This window comes from Sciurus vulgaris, assembly GCF_902686455.1.
Source record: "Sciurus vulgaris genome assembly, chromosome: 5".
In the NCBI taxonomy this organism is placed as follows: domain Eukaryota; kingdom Metazoa; phylum Chordata; class Mammalia; order Rodentia; family Sciuridae; genus Sciurus; species Sciurus vulgaris.
The window spans coordinates 172,779,495-172,801,133 of record NC_136465.1 but is presented as its reverse complement, the minus strand read 5'-3'; the positions used below and the strand labels follow the sequence as shown (position 1 = coordinate 172,801,133).

At 50.2% G+C, this 21,639-nt stretch overlaps 1 protein-coding gene across 1 annotated transcript in view; it reads right to left on the bottom strand.

The window, feature by feature from the left end:
• FAM83F (family with sequence similarity 83 member F) overlaps nucleotides 1-20,735 on the bottom strand; it is a 33,551-nt gene extending 12,816 nt beyond the window's left edge. The window contains 1 exon segment of the mRNA XM_079140794.1: nucleotides 20,151-20,735. Within this exon segment, the coding sequence (XP_078996920.1) occupies nucleotides 20,151-20,630 (480 nt within the window). The 5' untranslated portion in view covers nucleotides 20,631-20,735.
• Nucleotides 20,736-21,639: the final 904 nt, after the last annotated feature.

Genomic DNA, 21,639 nt, shown 5'->3' with positions numbered 1-21,639 from the left:
CTTGGGGATGTCAGCAGATCTTCAGAAGCCTCATCAGGAAGATGAGAGAAGTTGTTCCTTCTGCCCCAGGAATCCAGGAGGGGCAGGGAGCCACCATTGCTGAGGTGAGGTGGGAGGGATGGGCTGGCTTCTGTCAGCCCAGATCTGCTCAAACATCCCCTTCTTCCAGCAGGCCTGGGCATCTAGTGTCCAGCCCTTCCCACCCTGTCCTCAGATCACGGTCACTACTCAGGGCCCTTCCTGGGCAAGAGAGCCAGTCCTGAGAGGCCTCATGCAGCCTGGAGCAGCCCCACCTTCCATCTTCACCTGCAAGCGTTTCTAGTTGGCCTCAAACACTGTGCATGTGACAAGGTAAGGGCCAGGCTCCAGTCAGAATGATCTGGATTTAAGCACAGACCCACCACTGTCATTGTCCACCATTCATTGGCATTGTCATTGTCATTGTGTGTGCTTCACACACAAGCTCTCAATCACCCCTGCCTCTGACATCTCCCCGCCCACCCTCTTCATACAGTGTGGCTCTCCATAGCGCTTGTACTAGCCAGTCAATCATCAACACGAGTGTCACTGGCTCCAGACCCGAGGGCAGAGTGAGGGGTTCAAGACAGATAAGCTGCAATCACTACGGGGGTTAATTCAGGGGGGATAATGAGACGGCTGCATGAAATAGCAAAGGCATAAGGTAAACAGGACACGTCCTGAAAAAGCTGTACATGGGACACGTGACGAGGCGGCAGAAGACAGGAAGAGATGGCTTCTAGCCAGGGGAGAACAGGAAGACTCCACGTGCAGAACAGGTGCCTCCCGGTGCCTTGAGAACCAGCAGGGAACAAAGCAGTGAGGGGTGGCTGGGCACTGAGCCCACGTTCACCTGCACGCTGGCCCTGGGCTGAGGTGGTGAGTGGGGCGACACCTACTGAGGAAGGGACACCTGTGCTCTCCCCATCTGTAGCCAATAACCACATGGCCTCGCCAGGGCATATGAGGTGGCACTTCAGGCACAGGGAAGAGGCATCCACAAAGGCACTTTGGTGATTAATTATATGTGTTCACTTGGTTGAGCCACAGGATCCACACATTTGGTCAAGTGGTCCGCTGGACATTTCTATGAAGATACCATTTAAATGAGATAACACTAAAACTGCAGGCTTCCAGTAAAAGCAGATGCCCCTCCATAATGTGGGTGGCTTCTTCCAATCAGTTGAAGGACTTCACAGAATAAAGATTGACCTCCCCTGGGCAGAAGGAATTCTGCCAGGAGATAGCCTTTGAACTGGGTCCACAACTCTTCCACTGGGTTCTCTGGCCACCCTCTGAGATTTTGGACTTGCATCTCCACAATCCCAAGAACCAATCTTCAAAAAGCAAACTAATTCTCTCTCTCTCCTTCTCTCTCTCTCTCTCTCACACACACACACCACAACACACACCACGCACCAACTGGTTCTGTTTCTCTGGAGAACCCTGCCCATTACAGTCATGGACGACAGGAATTAGCATGTGCTAAAATACTTCCACTGCGCCCTATGTGAAAGTACTCCCAAGTACCTAAGGATTCACCCACTTTAAGTAATTTGATCCTCACCATTACTCTACAATGAAGTATCATTATTCTCATTTCACAGTTGAGGAAGTAAACTCAGAGGTGCAAAATAATGTGCTCGAGGTTGCACAGCTAGCATGTGACAGAGCAAAAAACTCAGGTCTGACTCCAGGGTCTTCATCTCAGTGCTGCAGAGCGGGCCGGGATTGCTGCCAGGTACTAGACATGGCAAATCAAAAAAATTAATTTTGGAAAAGACTAAGCAAGGTAGACAAACACATCTACCAAGACCAACAAAAAGCAGTAGATGCAAATAAATACTGAATGAAAAAGGAGAGATAATTACAAACACAATAGAGATTTAAGAAACATGAAATCATTAAAAGGAATATTAAGATCAATTATAATGATTTGAAAACACAAATGACATGGATAATGCACTAAAGAACTAAGTAAATAACCCATAATCAATGAAGACTTATCCTGGGAATGTAAGGAGGATTCAACTTCAGAAAATATATCAGTTTAGTTTATAATCTGAGTCAAGAGGAGGAAACCATATTATTCTTCTATAAATATTTTTAGTTGCAGATGGACACAATACCTTTATTTGTTTAGTTTTTTTCTGTGGTGTTGGGGATTGAACCCAGTGCCTCACATGTGCTAGGCAAGCGTTCACCACTGAGCCACAACCCCAGCCCACATGTTCTTCTTTCTTTTCTTTCTTCTTTGCTCTTGGGGATTAAATTCCAGGAGTGCTCTACTACTGAGTTATGCCCCAGACCTCATTTATCATTTTGAGACAGGGTCTTGCTAAGTTGCTGAAGGTCTCACTAAATTGCTGAGGTTAGCCTTGAACTTGTGATCCTCCCATCTCAGCCTCCAGAGTCACGGGGATTATAAACATACACCACCATGCCCATCTTTTGATAATTTTTAAAAAAAGTACCTGAGATACAGCTAGATTCCCAGTTGAGATTTAATTTCTCAGAAAGGGATGGGTATATAGCACAGAGGTATGGCACTTGCTTTGCATGTGTGAGCCTCTGGGTTTTGATTCCCATTACTACAAATAGTTTAGATTAGATTCTCAGAAAGCTAAGACTAGAAGAACCCTTCCTCTACCCAAAATCCTCATGAAACATTTTACTTAACAGAGAAACTGAAGATGTATTCCCTTTAAGTCTTAGGCAAGCCAAGGATATTTACTCACTCTTACCCTATTGTTCAACACAATATTAGAAGCCCTAACTAATGCAATAAAACAAGAAAAAGAAACAAGAGATGAGGATTAGAGAAGACAAACTACCAGTATTTAGAGACTAAACCATTTTCATAGAAAACCTAATAGAATCTTGAGAAAAGCTATCAGGATTAATAAGAAAACTAAATAAGATTGTCAGAAACAAGAAAAACTTTCAAAAATCAATAGCCTTCTTCTACTCTAACAATAATTAACTAAGATAAGATCCACTCATAGCTGCACTTTAAGCACATGGTGTCTAGGAATCATTAACCTTTAGGGAGAAATTTTGAAAATCCTATTAAAGACACCTAAAAATATGTAACTAAATGAAAAAATCACGAACAGATAATACAATTTAACATCTTAAAAACCAAGTTCTCTGCATATTAATAAAATTCAATTCCAGCCAGGCACGGTGGCACACACCTGTAATCCCAGTGACTCAGGGGCTGAGGCAGGAGGTTCTCCAATTTGAGGCTCTCTTCAGAAACATAATAAGGTCCTTAGCAACTGGGAGAGACTATCTCAAAATAAAAAGTAAAAATAAAAAGGGCTAAAGCACCAATAAAAAATGTGGAGAAAAAGTAAAAATAAAAAGGGCTGGGAATGGGTTCAGTGGTTAAGCACCCCTGGTTTTAATCCCTAATACAAATAATACAATAGTAATAGTAAGTAATGATAATAATAATTATTATTAGATGCTATTGAGAGAATTGTCTCACAGAGAAAAATAAAGGTGGATCTGTTCTTCACACCTTAGATAAAGGTTAATTTCATTTAGGGCTAAATACCCAAATGTGGAAGATAAAATTAATAAGAGAATTGATGAAATATAGGAAAATAGCTTCATGATGCAGCATGAGAATTTCTGATAGTCCCCATAGCACAGTCCACAAGGCGAGGTAAAATGAAATGCATGCATTTGAAAAATTGGGGACTTTCCAAATAAAGATGTCATAGACAAAGTTCACTGATGAATGATGGGGACATGTATAAACCAACAGGAATCAGTGATGCATAGGGAATTCCCATAAATCAGCAAGGAAAAGACAGGAAACTAATTAGAAAAGTAGGCAAAGGATATGAACAGGTGACTTCCCAGGAGGAGATACTGGAGTATATAAAGAGCAGATCTTCATTCATCAGAAAAACTCCAAACACTTTGATGAGAGAGAGCACTTCACAACTGTGAGATTAACTAAAAATTAGAATGTTGGGTATTCCTAAATAAGGGTACCTGAGGAAAGAGGAACCCCCACTCACTGAAGAGGACACTGTTGTCTGGAGAAGAGGCAGAACTTACTGGATTTAAGTAAGTACACAACTACAAGCCAAGAAACCACACTGGCCCACGTACCCTGAGGAATCTCTTGCAGCTTGGCATGGGTCTACAAGGCAGTAGGCACTGAAGCTTTCTTTGGGACAGCAAGGAGCTGGCAACATTTTAGATGTCCTTGTCTAGAAGACTGGAAAATGTGAGGCATGTGACAGGATGTTCTACAGCAGACAGAAGCCATGAACTAGTTCCACGTGCAGTAACCTGGACAGTTCTTTTTTAAAATGGTTGTTCAACTGAAATGATTAGAGAATGAGATCTATAGCCCGAGATCATTTGTGCAAATTAGTTCTTCACTACTAAAATAAAACTGCAGCTTCTTCAAGGATACAACAGTGTCCAAGGACATACATCGAACACACAAGAGTAGATGTTCACACAAGGAGAAAGGAATGGGAGGGAAGGAGAAAGGGAAGACAGAGGTTTGATGATGGCAGTATACCTTGAACTTGAGCTACACAATCATCTCTTTGTATTTGAGGTCCCCAAAAGCCAACCCATCAAACAAAACCCATGTTTAAGACCTGCAGTTCAGGCTAGGTCTGGTGTGGTTGCCGGGGTTGGATCATGGAGGGTTTGTCATGGTGATACGAGTTCCTCTTCACCCATTAGAAACCCAGTTCCCAGGACTCTGACACTGATGGCATCTCATCTCATCCCCCAGTGCTGGCTGGCTAAGGCCAGAGTCCACTGTCCTCTCATTTCCAAACTCTTACGATGTCCAGCTTAGTTGACTCATGTCTCCAAGGATCGCCTGACTGGTGCACTGATGGGCTTCTTGGGTTCCCACTCTTACTTTTGTTTTGTTATTGGAAAAGTAAGCAGGGAAGTCAGCCTTCCTAGTCCCCACCAGCCTAAGAATGTGAGAGGTGACCGTCCCCAGGGACAGCTTGGAGGAGGCTCAGTCTGTGACACTCTGTCAGTCATCTCTGTCACTGCCAATTAAACAATGAAATGTCTGTAGTAGAAAAAAAAAAAAAAATCAATTGCTTGCTGACCCCTGCATCTATTGTGGAGAGGTGATAATTACCCTCGGCTCTGGTCTCTGAGGGTCCTGTTTGACATTCAGCTACTCAATACCAGGCCCAGGAAAACCAGCTGCCTGCTCCTCTGCATTGAATGTACCCACACGATTCTCCACATCAAGACTCACTTCAAAGCTCCCAGTGTAGGCAGAAAATCAGGTTTTTAAAAACAGGATGTCACAGGCTCAGAAGCTGATGGGGCAGGTTTTGTCGGGAGAGAAAACCATCCCCCCTTGGGTAGGCTCCTCACCCTTCGCTGGTTACCTGCGGATGCATGGCACTGGGAGAGGGGTTACTTCCAGCTGGCAGTTGTGTTTTGAAGCTGTGGCAGCAGGCCAGCAGAGAGGCTCTGATGCTTGGGACTTCTCATAGGGTACTTGGTGAGCTCACCGAGCCTAGGTGGTGGGGTGGGCGAGGGAATGCCCCTCTGCCATTCAGCTTTAATTATGCTGCCAGCTTTTCAGATCCTCTTTCTGAACTCCTTAATTGCCATTAGAGAACAAAGATGACGAGAAGGCTCCACTTTGCCCTGCAGCCCTGGTGTGTTTGGCTAACCCAGACTAGAGAAGGCACTGCCAGTGTCCACACCCACAGAGCTGACTGCTGCTGGGACATGTCCCTCAGCCTGCCCACAGGCACTTCCAAAATCAACATTCTCTCTCAGCCACAGCCAGAAGCCTGAGTTCACTAGCCTCCTCCTCCCTACTGACCAAATCCCACCGGTCACCAAGTCTAGCAGATCCTTGCTGGGTCGACTCCTTGCTGTTCCCATGGGTGCTGCTGCTCTCGCTTGGGATCTCCTCATTTCTAGCTGAACTCCCGGAATGGCTTCGTGGCGGGTCTCTCCTACTCTGCCTCTGCCCTCTGATCCCTTCTCTACAGCAGAAATTCCCCTAAATAAGACGGATGATCCAGGAGGTCCTGCAGCCCACAAGGGGGGGTCCACACTCTATGACTTAGCATTTTTGGGGCCTGTGGCTAGGCCCCTCTCCTCTCTAGCTTCATCTTGGGCCATAGCTCACCTCCGCCCTGTGTTTTGGTCTCTCAGAATGACCCACGCGTACCTGAACGCGGGGCTTCCCTCCTGCAGCACTAGTGACTTTGGGAGCTGGATCATTCTTTGTTCTTGAGAGGCTGTCCTGGGCACTGGAGGACGTTTGCAGCTTACCTGGCCTGTACCCACTAGATACCAGCAGTATCACACTCAGGCATGCCCACCAAAAATGTCTCTGGGGAGAACTGTGCCCCTGCCCCAACCAAGTACGTATCGGGCTATTTCAATCCTTTTGTTCCTGCGCCTTCCATACCCCATGAAACACCTACACAACTTTTGAGACTCGGCCAAGAACTTCCTGAACCCTATTTCCCAAACAATGGTAACCACTCTCTGCCCAGGCAAGTAACAGAGCCCCTGGACACCTTACTGTCTGCCCAGCATCTCTGTCCTTTACCAGGCCAGGTAGACACCGATTCCTTTCAGAATCTCCACCCTCAGCACAGAGCTCAACAGGGCCATTCCTCTGTGAAATGGACCCCTCCATGGAGAGAGGTCGGTGTGTGCTGCTTTATGAGCTGAGTGTGGGACAGCTTGTGGTCTTCCTTCTTTCATTGATGACAGGCATTGGTGTGAAGGGGAGAAAAGGATGCTGAGCAAGACTACTGGTTGGAGTGAATTGCCGGCAGGCAGAGTTGAAGTTCTTCCTCAAGTGTACAGAGAATGGGACTATTGTTGCCTCAGCCTTCACTCTGCCCACTGAAGACCCTGAAGGAGCAGCCATCCCTGCCTGAGGACAAAACATGGGGAGAAGATCCACACCAAGGAAACCAGTCTGGAAGGCAGGTCCCAGTGACACACACAGCACGTGCCTTTGTGCAAACTACAAAAAGGTGCCCTCCTCCCAGTGACAGAGAACAAGGCCAGGAAGAGGAGCAGAGCAGCGTGTCAACCCCACAAAGCCACCTGGCCGTGCCCACATGCAGGGCGCCATTGTACTTGGCCCCTATACTCAAAGACATTCCAGAGCTGGAGAATCTCAGAGCTAGAAAGAAACTCACGCGGCAATTAGCTCAGTCCCAAGGTCAAAGTCGCCAGCTGGGTCTTGGGAGAGCTGGAAACAAAGCCTGGGCTTATGACCCGTCTGGGCTTTCTGTACAACCAAGCTGTCATCCCTAGATCATGGGGACATAACGAGCTCTAGGGGCAGACTGACTCTGGCTAGGACCCCAGATCACCTCTGGGCACGCAAAACAAGGATGCAAACAGAGACACACAGCTGGAGACAGGCAATATCATCCTCCCTTCTGGAGTGTCCAGCCCCTACTCCACTGAAGTGGAGCTAAGGGCTCCGAGTGGGAGTGGCTGCAGGTACCTGCGAGTTCCCGAACTCACTCCTTCATCAGGTTCCATAGGGTGAGAAACAAGAGGCCACAGGCCTGCTGACTTCAGGGCCCATTGACCTCAGCTGCATGCTGGTGATGGTCACTTCCAGGGCAGGAAGGGAAGCTATCCTTCCTCCCTCCCTCCCAAGGCTTTCAGGAGTTTCAGTTAAGATCATGAAATTCCAGGAAAAGCTAGTACGAATGAAGGATCACTAGCTCACTTGCAACCAGGCTAACTGCCCACACCTTAAGACTTAAGGTCCCTCAGGGTAGAGCAGCAGCTGGGCAAACGGGTCAAGCTGCAGCCTCCCCAAATGGCTACTGGTCTGGTTGCCTGGAGGGTAGTTAATTTGCTTGGGACCAGAGGGCCCACTGTGTAGGGTCATGCCTCCACTTAGATATCTCTGTGGAACCTCCTCTGACGTCCTCCAAGAGAGAGGGGGTCAAGGTCTACAGGGCTGCAGTCAGGGTGGTCAGACCAGCGTGTGTAGAATCACCTGGGAGCTGGATAAGTGGGGTGGTTGGCCCTGTTCAAAATGCGGCTCCAGGGTCCCATCCTCAAAGCTTCTGATTCACCAGGCCCAACAAAGTGCATTCCAACCACTCCATCCTCCAGCCCTGCCAGGGCACTGAATTCAGGTAGTGGATCACCCTTTGAGTGAAGAACAGTGCATGGAAAAGAAGGTGGAGTCTGGAAGCAGAGACTCACACTGCTCGTGTGGCTTTGGGAGAGTCCAAGCCTTGGTTTCCTCATTTTAAAATGGGGAGGGGCTTCATGGGGCTGTTCTGAGATATATTATTTATTTTGTAGTACTGGGGATGGAACTGAAGGGTACTTTACCACTGAGCTACACACGGGCCCTCATTTTTAAGACACTAAGTTGCCCAGGCTGGCTTGGAACTTGTGATCCTCCTGGCTCAGCCTCCAGAGTCAGTGAGGTTACAGGCCATAAGCCGCACCTGTTCTGAGTTTTAAATGAAACACTGCAGTCAGGGTGGCGGCATAGTGCTAGCCTGTTGAGAGTGAAGGTAAATGTAGACACCTGTTTCTCAGATGCAGAATCCAGAGCAAGGGGGCTCTCACTTCCAAGGAGGGAGTGAGAAGGTTGGAGAACCGGCAGTGTGGGGCTGGGAGCTCGCCCAGCTCAGACATCCAGGTGGAAATGTTGTTCCTTGCCCAATACATGTTTGGCAGGCCCCACCCAGAGTGCTGATCAAAGCCCAGGCAGCACCGCACCGCCAGAAAGGTCAAGATGGGAAGTAACGGAGGCGGAGGGAAGCCCAGTCACGGGAGTCTGCACCAGGTCTACTGTGCACCGAGCACCGCTGGGCATCTACGCCACACAGGTGCTAAGTGAAAGGCTGCCAGAGCTGGAGAAAACCCGGGCGGGGCAAAGACCTTCTGTCATCAGCACTTCTACGGCCATACCTGAATTATTGGCCATGTTTAAACCACCAGGTGTGAACCACAGAATAATCAGACTTTAACATTCCCATCTGGGTACCCTGGGGTAAAAGAGGAGGGGAGAGCCCAGGAGAGGAGGTCTGTACAGCTGACCCAGGGAGGCGCTCTGCTGCAGAAGCCCCTCAGAAGGCTGCCTGCCCCTGACCCCAACCATGGCCTCCTTCTATCCCTGGACTCTGGAGTCTCTAAATCCTCACAGTCTAAAAGCATAATGCAGTGGGGGAAGCATGGATTATTGGATCACAAGACCTATACTGGCTGTGAGACCTTGGGCAAGTTACATAACCTCTCTGAACTCCATCCATAAAATGAGGCTACTGCCTGGTTCCTGTGGATGAAAAATTCAATTATGCCTAGAGAGAAACCTGTGCAGTCCCTGGCCCAGGTGGCTGAGCCCTGTCCTTCCTCCCTGGGGGCATGTGGACACAGTGGGTCTCAGTGTGGGTTTGACGGGATACCACCTTATGTTGTCCCGATTGTTCTCCCTCCTCCTAGATGGATCCCATAACAACCCTCAGTGTATCACTTCCTGTCCAAACACTCTGTGTCCAGACTGCCTACAGAAGCAGGTCAAAGGCTCTCGTGCTGGCTGAAGACCTTCCAGTCACTTCCACCTCCCTCCGACCATAAGCTCACACCACAGAGATTATGTTGCCCTCCTAACACACCCCAGACCATGCTGCCACCAGCTTGTCCCTGTGATGATCAGAATGTTCTATTTCAGGAGACAGAGGCAGGAGGATCACAAGTTCAAAGCCGCTCTCAGCAAAAGTGAGGCACTAAGCAATTCAGTGAGACCCTGTCTCTAAATGAAACAAAAAATAGGGCTGGGGATGTGGCTCAGTGGTCGAGTGCCCCTGAGTTCAATCCCTTATCTACCCCCCCCCCCCCCAAAAAAAAGAATGCTCTATTTCTTCCGAGCATTCTGTTCCCAGTGCAGTGTGCACCCTCCCTTAGGTGCATGTCTGCTCAGGCCTGCATCTGTCAAGCACGTGGGGTACAGAGCCCAGCCACGGGCCGAACAGTCAGGGGCTTCCCTGGGGGAGCTGAGGACACAATTTGGGACTGAGCTCTGGTCCACCAAAGGCAGAGCCAAGACCAGGGCTCTACTGGGGTCTTGTGCCTGGTGTGGTTGTCAGTCTGCCCCAACCTACCAGCAAGACAGCTTCGTTTTGTCAGCGGAGACTCCCAGCTGTCTTTTGCCATGTTACATTGTTTCAAACACACTAATTAGACATCATTAAGCATCAGGCTCCCTGGCTGCACCAATGACTGGAGCCCAATTCCCACCAGTCCGGCTGCTGCTTCTCCAGGAACCCTGGGCCTCAGTGCCTGAACCTGCAGGTCATTTCTCCCTGCTGCACCCAGGGGACTCACTTCCTACTGATCTGACTCTATGAGGTTGTTGCTCTTGACATCTCTACCCTGAGACAAGGTTGAATGAAGGGGCACAGACAGGGGAAACCCAGGCTGGCTCTCCAGAGAAAGAAGACAGAAGAACCCAGGTGAGCAAGGGTAACTAAGTCAACCGTGAAGAGCCATACGGGACCCACCAGGGAGTAAGCACAGTGATTCTTTTTAAGATCCTGGGCCAGATTTTCCCTGCCCCACAACGCACTTCTGGGATGACTTCCCCTGCACTAAGTTGGTGTTAATTAGTGAAAATTATCTAATGTAAGCTCATTTTAACATTAGCTTAAAGCCAAACATAATTAGGAAGATAAATCAGCTGCTAAAAAAAAACCAATGAAGATACACAAATGAGTTTTAGGATCATCCGCTGGTGTGGTTATGGCCCTGAGCCCCAGCACCAGGCACCACGTGGCAGAACAAGGCAGGCCTCAAGAAGTACCTGCTGGGCTGTTTCCTGATTGATCCATCAGGGCAGGACAATTCGTTGGCAGCTTTCTGCTTCTGAGAAGCAGAAAGGGGAATGTGTGGCCACTGCCAGGTGGAGTTACCTGGCAGGGCTTCCACAAAGAGGCCAGGTGAAGGTGCAGGGGGGCACACTGGGGAGAGACATTTGGGTAGTGGGGATAGTGAGCTCGCGTGCTCTAGATCTCCAGCTTTGCATGCAGCCTGCCCTCTGCCTGCCCTGCCCTGCCACAAGTTGCTGACTCAGTCATCAGTTCCCAAGAAGCTTCTGCTGGCCTGGAGCCCTGCTCAGCCTGATTCTCAGGCTTGTGTACATGCCTGGGAATAAGACTCATCTTGGTTCCCGTTTAGCATCACTAATTGCCAGCAGTGTGACTTTATCCTTTCTGACCCTTAGTTTTCTCATCTGTAAAATGGAAAGTTGCTGGATTGTCATTAAAATTTAATGAAACAACATATTCTAAAATGTTGGTGGGTTTGGTGGTATAGCTCAGCCATAGAGTGCTTGCCAGCATGCGCAAGGCCCTGGATTGGATTCCTAAGACTGCAAGTAAATAAATAAAAGGGTTAGCATGTCTGGCACTTAAATGCTCAATAAATAATGGCTATCGACACCTTACCATGATGACCAGGACTGTCCTGAAATGGATTTTCTTCTTGTCTCACCCATTAGACTTAAGGCAGAGTCCACATTTTATTCATCTATAAATTTCTGGTACCTCTGCACACAGTACATTCTCAGTAAAACATGCTAAATGAATATGCAAATGTGGGGAATCACCAGGCAGTTCAGGAACCCTATCTGAAGAAGGAGTTAAGGACACTCAGTCTGTCCTCAAAGAGCCCTGATCCCTGCCTCTGCCCCACCATCTCTTGACTGTCAGAGCAAAAAAAAGAACACCTCCTGGAGCTTCCGGTGTCCCAGACGGTACCGTGAGGGGCACAACCAGGTGATGACCTGCGTACACGCTGTGCCCGGGATGAGCTTACTGATCACCAGAAACCTGGCCAGAGAGACTGATCGTTAGAAAACCCACAGGCTGCCTTCCAGGGCTAAGATTCTGGGATCATAACAAGTCCACAGACTTCATGGGCTTCGGAGAAGGGAAAAGAAAACTGGAAAAAGCAGCAACTCTAGCTTTGGCGGACTGCTCATGGCCCCTGGCCGGTTGGGGAGGGACAGGATGGCTAGGGTGACTCAGCCCCTGGGGGCAGGCGGTCAGCCAGGACCCAGCCCTGTGCACATTTGTTCTCTGCCCGGCTTCCTCCCTCCCGGCTCAGATTGGAAGCCAGCCTCAGAACAGGCTCTGCTTTGTACATTCTAAGAAAAGAGAGGCAGAGTTGCCAGCCAAGGTCAGGACAAGGAGTGAGGGCCCAGAGGGGGGTAGGCAGGGAATCTCAAGGCCTCAGCTCTCAGGGGGAGGTGCAAGTCCCAGGGGCCAGAGAGTGGCCATCAAGAGGACAAGTGTCCCTGTGTCACCTGCCCCAATGTTGCCTGGCAGAAAGAATCTTCTCTCCCACTAGGCCTAGACCACAGTAGCTAACAGTCATGTATTTGTCTGTCTCTAGGACCAGTCTGTGAGCCTCCCAGGGCCTGGTGATGAATATACTTTGGATGTTTCTGGAAGGTTTTGAGGCATTCTCCAAGGATAACCTGCATCTGCAGAAGGACACGACCTTGACCTCGGACCTGGCTGGAATCCCATCCAGCTTCTCAGTGCTCTGCAACCCTATGTTTCCCCTGAGCCTCGGGGGCATGCCATTTCCCCTGCGAGGTGCTGGGGATTTGGTTAATTAGAGGAAAACCTCACGCAGCGTAGTGTCTGTTTCATCTCATCTCTCCACAGCATTAGCCCTTCTTAAGAGGAATCCCTTTTGTCTGAGGACATTATTCACCTTTTCCTCAGTGCTTTCCCACAAGCTCACAGCAGATTCTCAGCACAATCTTGTGAACATAAACAAGGCTACAAACATTATCCCCATTTTACAGATTCAGAAATGGAGGTCAAAGGATTTGCACCAGCTTACCCTGTGAGCAAGGAGACATCAGGTAGAACAAGAATGAGGATGCCTAGGTTCCTGGCAGTGGCAGGGGACTTCTGAGACCTCTGCCCAACAAACCTGGCTTTGCTACCATGAAACCAAGTGAAGGTCATGAATAAGTCTGTGGAGGCCCCACCTCCTATGTCCAAACTCAGGGAGACACCCATCTTCAGAGTTTTGGGGACCCAAAGTGTAAGATTTTCAGAGGAGCCACTGCTCTCCTCCCTCTTCTTCAAAGAGGGAGATACCACTCAAGCCCACAGGCACCCACCCCGCCCTCTGGTCTGCAGGGGTCTCCTCGCCGCATAACACCGTAGGCATCAGCATCAAAGAGGCTGGGGAGACGGGCCAGACTGCCCTGGGGTTCTTTGGCTGAGCCTGTGCTGGTAGTCAGGCCCTTCTGGGGAACATGCTCAGGGGACCCCTGGTTTAGGAACAGGGGAGCCTCTGCTCCTTCTTGTCTTATTCCCCCCTGCCCATGCAGATCTCACAGGCTTCTGCGGGCAGGGTGAAGGCAGGAGGACAGCTGTTTTTCACCAAATCCATCACCGAGTCAAGACCAACAGACAGATGGGAGGGAGAGGCAGGTGGCCCTCTAAGGAGGGAACAGGAAACGCAAATGCCAGTCCTCCAGCCTGGACCCTCCCAGCTCTAACCTCCTGGGTGAGGCAGCCTGGCTTCCCAGGAGCGAATCCGGCCGGTGAACTCCGCAGTTACTTTACAGAGTAACAATGATGTGATGCTTCCCCGCATTCTCAGCTCTCACAGTTTCTCCCTTTCTGAAGCCATCCAGAAACCTGGACATTGCCTTCTTCATTTTGTAGGTCAGGAGGATTGAGAGGGAAGTGATTTTCCCAGAAGAACATAGCTATCGAGTGGCCAGAGCAGGACAGGTGCCAAGGCCTTTCAACTTCAGAGCCTTGACTTGTCCTTGACTTTAAGCTGGGTCTTCATTGCTCTGGAATTCCAACTCGTGGAATCAGCGATTGAGCATTAAAGAGAGAGATGCAGAGCCCCATAGCCAAAGCGCCCAGGGATTGCCAGGTATGCTTGGACAGGCTGGGGCAGAATCCTGGGAGGCTATGAAGTGCTTATTTCCTGGAGCTGCAGCTGCAGCTGGGGTATTACCCACCCACTTTAATGGAACCGCCTGGTGCCTTGGAAACAGAACTGTGTGAAATTGTCACTTGTGGAAAGACAGAAGAGTTAGGAGAAGGGACAGTGTGTGCAACCAGTAGGTCCCTGGGCTTCCCTGACATGCCTCTTTTCTTGCTGTGCATTTAAATCAGCTTTTAAGAGGCAGCTCAGAAGCTCCTAGTCAGTCTTCCCTCCAAGATGGAAGCAGGGAGTTTGGGGAAAGGAGGGAGGTCCGAGGCATTAGGAGCAAGAACGGCAGTCAGCTCTCAAACAAGGTGATCAGGTCCTAGTGAGCATATTGTCTGGCTCAGATTTCATAAACAAGCAAGATTTTAAAAAAAATTATATATGTAGCTGGGTGGGGTGGCACATGCTTGCAATCCCAGTAACTCAGGAGGCTGAGGCAGGAGGATAGCAAGTTTGAGGCCAGCCTCAGCAACTTGGTGAGACCCTGTATCAATTAAAAAAAATAAAAAATACAAAAAAGAACTGGGGATGCAGCTCAGTGGTAAAGTGCCCATTTATTCAATCTCCACTATCAAAACCAAAAAACAATATATGTGTATGTATACAAAAAACTATATATGTATGTATACACACACACACACACACACACACACACACACACACACTTATAGTATTTTGGGGGGACATATGCTTCATCTCTGCATGTCAACACCCAGCACAGCACAGTACCTGGTATAGAGAACTCTGCACCACGGGCTGCAAGCAGCTGGATGAGGGATGTGTCAGTTGAGGTCATGGGGAGACGGTGGGCTCTACTTAAGACAGAAGCTTCCAACTTGACCACATCCACCTGGAGTTTAAGTTTTGCTTTTTCCCCTTTGGTACTAGGGATTGAACCCAGCCTTTTTTATTTTTATTTCGAGACAGGGTCTCATTAAGTTACCCTGACTGGCCCTGAACTTGTGATCTTCTGGCCTCAGGCTCCCAAATTGCTGGGATTACAGGCCAGCACTGATTTACCTGGCCTAGGTTGTGTCTCTTGGTGATGTGAACTGGTGACCCCAGGACTTTACCACACACCCTGGGCACCTGTGTCCTGCTGTTCACCACCTCCTCCCAGTAACTACCCAGATCTCTAACCAAGGCCGCTAACTTCAGCTGCCCATGCTGCCTGCTCTGAAGTTTCCCCAAATCCCTGCTCCCCACTCCCTCACTGAGCCAATTTAGAGCGTCCTTTTCTCTGTTCCCAGACAACTTGTTACAATGGGGACTAAAGGAGTCCCCTGAGTAACGGGCACCTCAGCAAGGGACATCTCCAGATACTTGCTTCTCCAGAGGGACTGGTGGCCAAGAGGAGACCGTTTCCAGCTTAAATGGGTTGTTGACCACCAGTGACAATCATAGGCCTCCAAAGGTGACCCAGACGAGTAAGACAGTCTCTGCTCTGCAAAGGCTCCCAACCCAGGAGGATAAGATGAGCTCTCCCAAAAGAGGCTGCGTGGAACTTTTGGATTTGAAACTTGATAAAATGCCAAGAAAGGGATGGTTTCTCAGCCAAGACTTGAGGGAGGAAGGACAAGCCTGGCAATAGTACAGGTGGCCTGGTTCCCACCCTCTTTTTCCCCCATCGGCCTGTTCCACTGCCAAGGACAGGAATGAAAAGGAGCAGCTCCCAGTTCTCAGCCGACAGCCGCTCCTGTCCCAGCACCTCCCTCTCCCGGGCTGCGCTTACAGTCCTTGTGGGATCCCTGGAAATCTTGACCAAGGACCTGGGAAGGCTGTGTAAACTTCTTGTCCTTGGTCTAAAGATGTCACCTTGTCCTTGGGGACCTCAGAGGGCTTCTCTGTGACACAAAGACAATACACTGCCTTACACAGCAAATGAGGCACCACAAGAACTAGACCATTTGTGGGAAACTCAGAACAGCTGTGTAGGGTGTGTTTGGGTATAGGACCCAGGAATGCAGGGGTCAAGGAATAATTCCTGAAGCACAAGGCAATATTCTCTGAATCCACCCAAGCAGCCTCAAAAATGGAAGCCTCTGGCCAGGTGCAGTGGTGCGTGCCTGTAATCCCAGTGGCTTGGGAGGCTGGGTCAGGAGAATCACAAGTTCAAAGGCAGCCTCAGCAACTTAGCAAAGCGCTAAGCAACTCAGTGAGACCTTGCCTCTAAATAAAATATAAAAAAGGGCTGGAGATGTGGCTCAGTGGTTAAGCAACCCTGGGTTTAATCCTCTGGTCATATGGGAGCCTGGAGACAGAACAGGCGGATGGCTGGCTGCCATCTCATCCTTTCTGCTGTGCTCAGACATGCTGGTAAACAGGCCCTCAGCACCCAAGGGCCTTCCCTAAGCTGGTGGAGGGGCTGGGCTAGTGCCCTGCCCCTCCTGCCACACCCTCTAAAACATTTGTCATAAATTATAAAGATGAATTAGCAGATGATTAGATGACCTAAGAGTAGAGGTGTACTTTGTGTGTCTTTGTTACTAATGTATGCTTAGCACATAGCAGACCTCCAAACTTTTGCCCAGTTACCAAACAGATGCATAGCCTCCCCTCCGACCCCTGCCCCATACTCCAGTTGCCAGCCCAGCTAGATGCCACTGTTAGTTCCTCCTACTCTGGCTTTGCAGTCAAGAACCAGGAGCTTCCCAGTCCGCACGCAGTCATGCTGGGAAGTACTCCCTAGCAATGGCAATGATCCAAGTCACTCCAGCATCAGGGACTTGCCCTGATCTCTTCTGCTAGCACAGCTTAGGCCAGAGGCTCATTTCTGGGTCTCTAAAGGTACACTTTCTGTTTGTAGTTTAAGCAGACAAAGGACATCATTCAGTGACACTAGAAGCAGATCTCTGGGGAGTGCTGGTTACCCAGCTCAGCTTGGGAAGGGCTCCCACGCATGTGAAGAGGCCCAGAGAGCAGCCAGTTTGGACAGACCTCCTCAAAGGCCTCCCACTTATTCGCAGGCACTGGGTCTGTCTACCACCCTGCTCCTCCTCACCAATCCCCAATCATGTTTTCAAAGTGTCCCCTAATTAGGCTTCTCCCTCCATATCCCCGAGGACAATCATGCAGGTTGGTCTGTGAGTGTGGGCAAGTCACAGCGACACCCTTTGAGTCTTAGTTTCCTGTTTGTCATTTGGGAACAGAAATGACAGCACCTTATAAGGTTATTGAGGATTAAATGAAATAGAAGCAAATCTGGCTGGCACGCTGGCCCTCCTGCCTCCTCTCCTGGCTACCTGTATCTCTACACAAAACCACCTGCAGTCTGCCCGCCCAGCATCAGGCCTCAGGTTGCCAGACTCTCTCTCGAAACAAAAGAAATTCCCTCCCTCAGGGAAAATAGGGAGGAGGAAGGATCTAATGTAATGGCCACGGAAGGTGGCTTGCCAGTTGGACAAGCTGGGGTGGGGTGGGGCCGTGCAGTGGTCAGGAAGCATGGCCTTTAGGGATCTAGGTCTTTCTACAACCAGTCATATGGCCTTTGGGCAAGTGTCTTTCCTTCTCTGTGCCTCAGCTTCCTCCCTGTGAAACAGAGTGCTGTACAGACATGAGACAGTGATTAAGGGTGGGGACCAGAGGACCTGGGAGCTGGGTGGGCACAGGGCTAGAAGCTGCTGCTTCCAGGGGCTGGACACCTATGTGAGACCCAGATGAAGGACCCCACGCCAGACCCACACAGTCCTCGGCCCCCCACGACAGCTCTTTTCTCTTGCCAACCAAACCTCTTTGCTTTTCTCGAGCAAAAACATCTCTTACTCCTGCTCTGGAGTCTCTCTTTTTTAAAAATTTTCCTTTTTAGTCATCAATGGACCTTTACTTTATGCAGTGCTGAGACTCGAACCTGGTGCCTCACACGTGAAAGGCAAGTGCTCTACCCTAGCCCCAGCCCCTCTGGAGTCTCTTATGAGAGAAATATCCCAATTTATTTCTTTCCCCTCCCATCTCTATCTCCCTTCCCTCAGGGGCCATTCCCAGAACGCACATTCAGCCTCAAAACTCCTTCTCTTTCCAGCAGAACTCCAGCATTTGAGTAAACTCTTGGAGGGCAAAAGACACAGCCTGGATCTTCTTTATGGCTAAGACCTGGCTCAGAGTAATCACTCAGGAAATAACAATTTTTAAAATCTGTATATGTTGGATTGGTTCACAACTGTTGAAGTTTCTGTATCTAAATATTTAAAGGGTTAAGAAATCTCCACGGGGGCTGGGCGTGGTAGAGCACGCCTGTAATCCCAGCAGCTTGGGAGGCTGAGACAGGAGGATCTTGAGTTCAAAGACAACCTCAGCAAAAAACGAGGCTAAGCAACTCAGTGAAACCCTGTCTCTAAATAAATACGAAATAGGACTGGGGATGCTGAGTGCCCCTGAGTTCAATCCCCAGTACCCCCCCAAAAAAGAAAACCCCAGAGAGAATACCAATATCCCACAGGGGACAAGAAGCCAGTGGCCAGGGACCTTCTCTCTCCCTTCTGGTAACCAGGGTATACAATCTCTGCCCCATCACACTGTGACCAGGTAAGCTCCATTCAAACTCCTTGCTTCATCCCATGGAACTATAATTTCAGACAGTGGGACAGAGTAGTGCAGTGGCTAAGAGCAAGGGCTTTGGTATTTGGATCCTGGCCCAGTCACTTATTAGCTGTGTAACCTCAGGCAAGTAACTGGACTGTCCTGTCCTGAATGCTGATTTCTTTTTCTCTAAAAATAAGGAAAATACCTGTTTTAACCAGCAGTTGTGAAAATCAAGAGAAAATGCTGGTAAGTCATTAGGACAGTGGCTGGCACATAAGCACTAAATAAATTGAGACTCTGTTAGTATATATCATGAGGTTGACCCCTGACTCTAGCTCAGCCTACTGCCCAGCATCACCACCTACTTCCCCGCCCCCACTGGGTTCACTCTTGCCTTTTTCTTCTGCAGAATACTGTATACAAAGAAGCTCAGTCACATGAGGAACAATTGCCTAGAGAGGAAGGGCGAAAATAGAGACAGGGAAAAATTAACCCTTCCTGCAGCCCATCTAGCCCCTACCTGGGTCACCCTTCCCAGGCAGAGGAGCCCTGGGGAAAACTCTGGTTTCTAGGGAACATGAGATGCCAATCACACTCATACAGGTGAACTGGAATGATGAACCCAAACCACTCCTATCATGTTTTCTGAACTAGGCATCACAAGGCTGCTGGTGTTTCTTAACAAATCTCAGTGGAAGGGCGTCAGATTCAGAACGTGAAAATATAGATAATCGCTAAATTTGAACTTAGGTTATGAACAAATAACTTTTCAGTTTCAGTATATCCCATGCAATATTTGTTATTTATTTGAAGTTCATACTTAATGGAACATCCGACATTTTACCTGGAAACTCCTACCCAAGGGTCAGAGGAAAAATTAAAGTTTTCCCCTGTGGGCTGTTTCCCACAACCTACTGGCCTCACCAGTATTCTAAAGAGCCATCTAGAAACATCTCCCTTCAACACCCAAGCAGAGCAATTGGGCCAAGAAGGAACTTCTTCCTGAACTGCGGAGCCCAGCACCTTGACAGGCCCAACAGGTGATCCCAATAGCTTCCCTCCTTCATTCCAGGCTGCTGGAGCTCCAGTACTGGGCTCAGAAGCAGGTGTGATAGGTCAGCTTTGATGGATGGGGGCCTTTTAAGAGCAGAATAGCTGGACTTGGAGTGGGGAGGTCACCTCTATCCACTTTATGGGGGCGTTGTGAAGATCAAATGAGAAAATGGCCAGGGATAAGTTTTGTAAATCCCTGGATAGTGCATGGATTTTGAAGAAAACCCTTGAGTGGCCCATTGTACCGCAGGGCTTCACAGCCCCCACTCTGCCCTAAGGAGAGGCACAGGACAGGGAAACGGAAGCAGAGCACAAAAAGTCAGTGCCCGTTGACACTGGATAAACGATGACTAACATCTGTCTAGCACTTTCTGATTTGCCAAATGTGCACATTTACCCTCTCTAGAGCCCTTACCACCGCCTCAGGAGGTGAAGGCGGGTTGCGGACCATTTTCCAGAGGGTGGTCAGGGTGGCCTGTACGGGGTCTTGCCTCACCTCCGAGGCCTGGTCCAAGAGGCTGGAGGTGGGGTCCTATTGGTGTGGGCAGAGGTGCCCTGCCTACCTTCTGGGCCTGTTGGATCATCTGCCTGACCACCTGCTTGAGGTGGGGCGCCTTCTCCTCCTTGGGGGGGTGGGTGAAGAGAGTGACTCGGCTCACGCCGCGGTAGAAGCCAGCGTCTGTCCAGCCCAGGTCCAGAGGGGGCACCTCGGTGTCGGAGCGGTCCGGCCAGTAGGCCAGGGACTCGCAGGGTTCAGCCGGGACCTTGGCCTTGCTCTTGCTCTTGCCCCGGACGGCGGGGGCTGCTGCGGCGGCGTCCTTGTAGGGGCTCCAGGCGGTGCACAGGACCTGGCGCTCCTGGCTGGAGAGGAAGTCCCGCAGCCGCTCCTTCTGGAGCCGCTCGCGGTAGGCCTGCTCGCCGCCGCCCAGCAGCGCCTCCAGCGCGGCCCGCCGCCGCTCGCAGTAGTAGAAGGCGGCCTGCGCCTCGGTCACCCTCTGGTTCACGTGCGCCTCGTCCAGGCAGCTCAGCTGGGACTCGGCCATGGCGCCCCGGCCCCGGGCCCGGCCCCAGCCCGGGCACCGAGGTCCCAACGCCTCACCTGGAGCCTCCGAGGGGCGGGCGGGCGCCTCACCTGGCCGCGAGCGGGCCAATCCGGGAGGGCCACAGCGAGGGCGCGGCCGTCGGGCGGGGCGGGGCCGCCGCGCCCACCGCCCCCGCCGGGCTGGCCCGGCCCTCCCGGCTTCCCTGGGGACGCGGTCCGGGCTCAGCCCGGGCGGAGGGCTCGGCCCAGAGTGGAAGGAAACTTGGAACGCGGTCGTAGGTAGACCCACGTCCGCCTCCCGCAGCCGACCCTAGGAGCGAGGAAAGGTCGCCCACCTAACCCTTCCCACTGCCAGCCCCCGCCGACGCGCGGCAGGTGCGCGCTCATTTTTCGTCCAGGTAGGGCCCAGAGCACGTGTTCTGGCCGGAACGCCTTTAGGGCGGCTGATCTGACCCCTCCGGCGTTGAGGGTCCTGGGGTCCTGCTGCTGGACGGGATTGCGACGGCTGCGCTGCGGGAACCGTGACGGGGTGGGGGTGGGGGAGGTGAGGGAAAGCAAAATGCTAATTCATCGTTCCCTCCCGCGCGTCCCAGTTCTGAGATCAGAGGCCTCCTGGGGCTTTCAGTCCATCACCTTCACTACAGAAAAAAAAAAAAAAAAAAAAAAAAAAAAAAAAAAATTTAAAAAGAGACCCACCCAAGCAGGAAGGATGTAAAAGGATGTAAGCAGCAGCCGTGGAATTTGTCCATTTTAATTTGAAATGGTGTGCACGTGTGTGTTTGGGCAAGATAGACTGCCAGAGGCCTGATTACTATATTAGTGATGCAAAATATATGTTTGAGCTTAAGGAAGGAAGCCGCACATAGAGACACTTGTGCATGCAGCAGACACACACACACACACACACCACAACCACCACCACCAGCAGCTCTGCTGTTTCCCATTGGATTAAATACAATCTTTTTAGTCATTAACATATTATTTCGTTCATGCGCTGCTGTACAATTTGA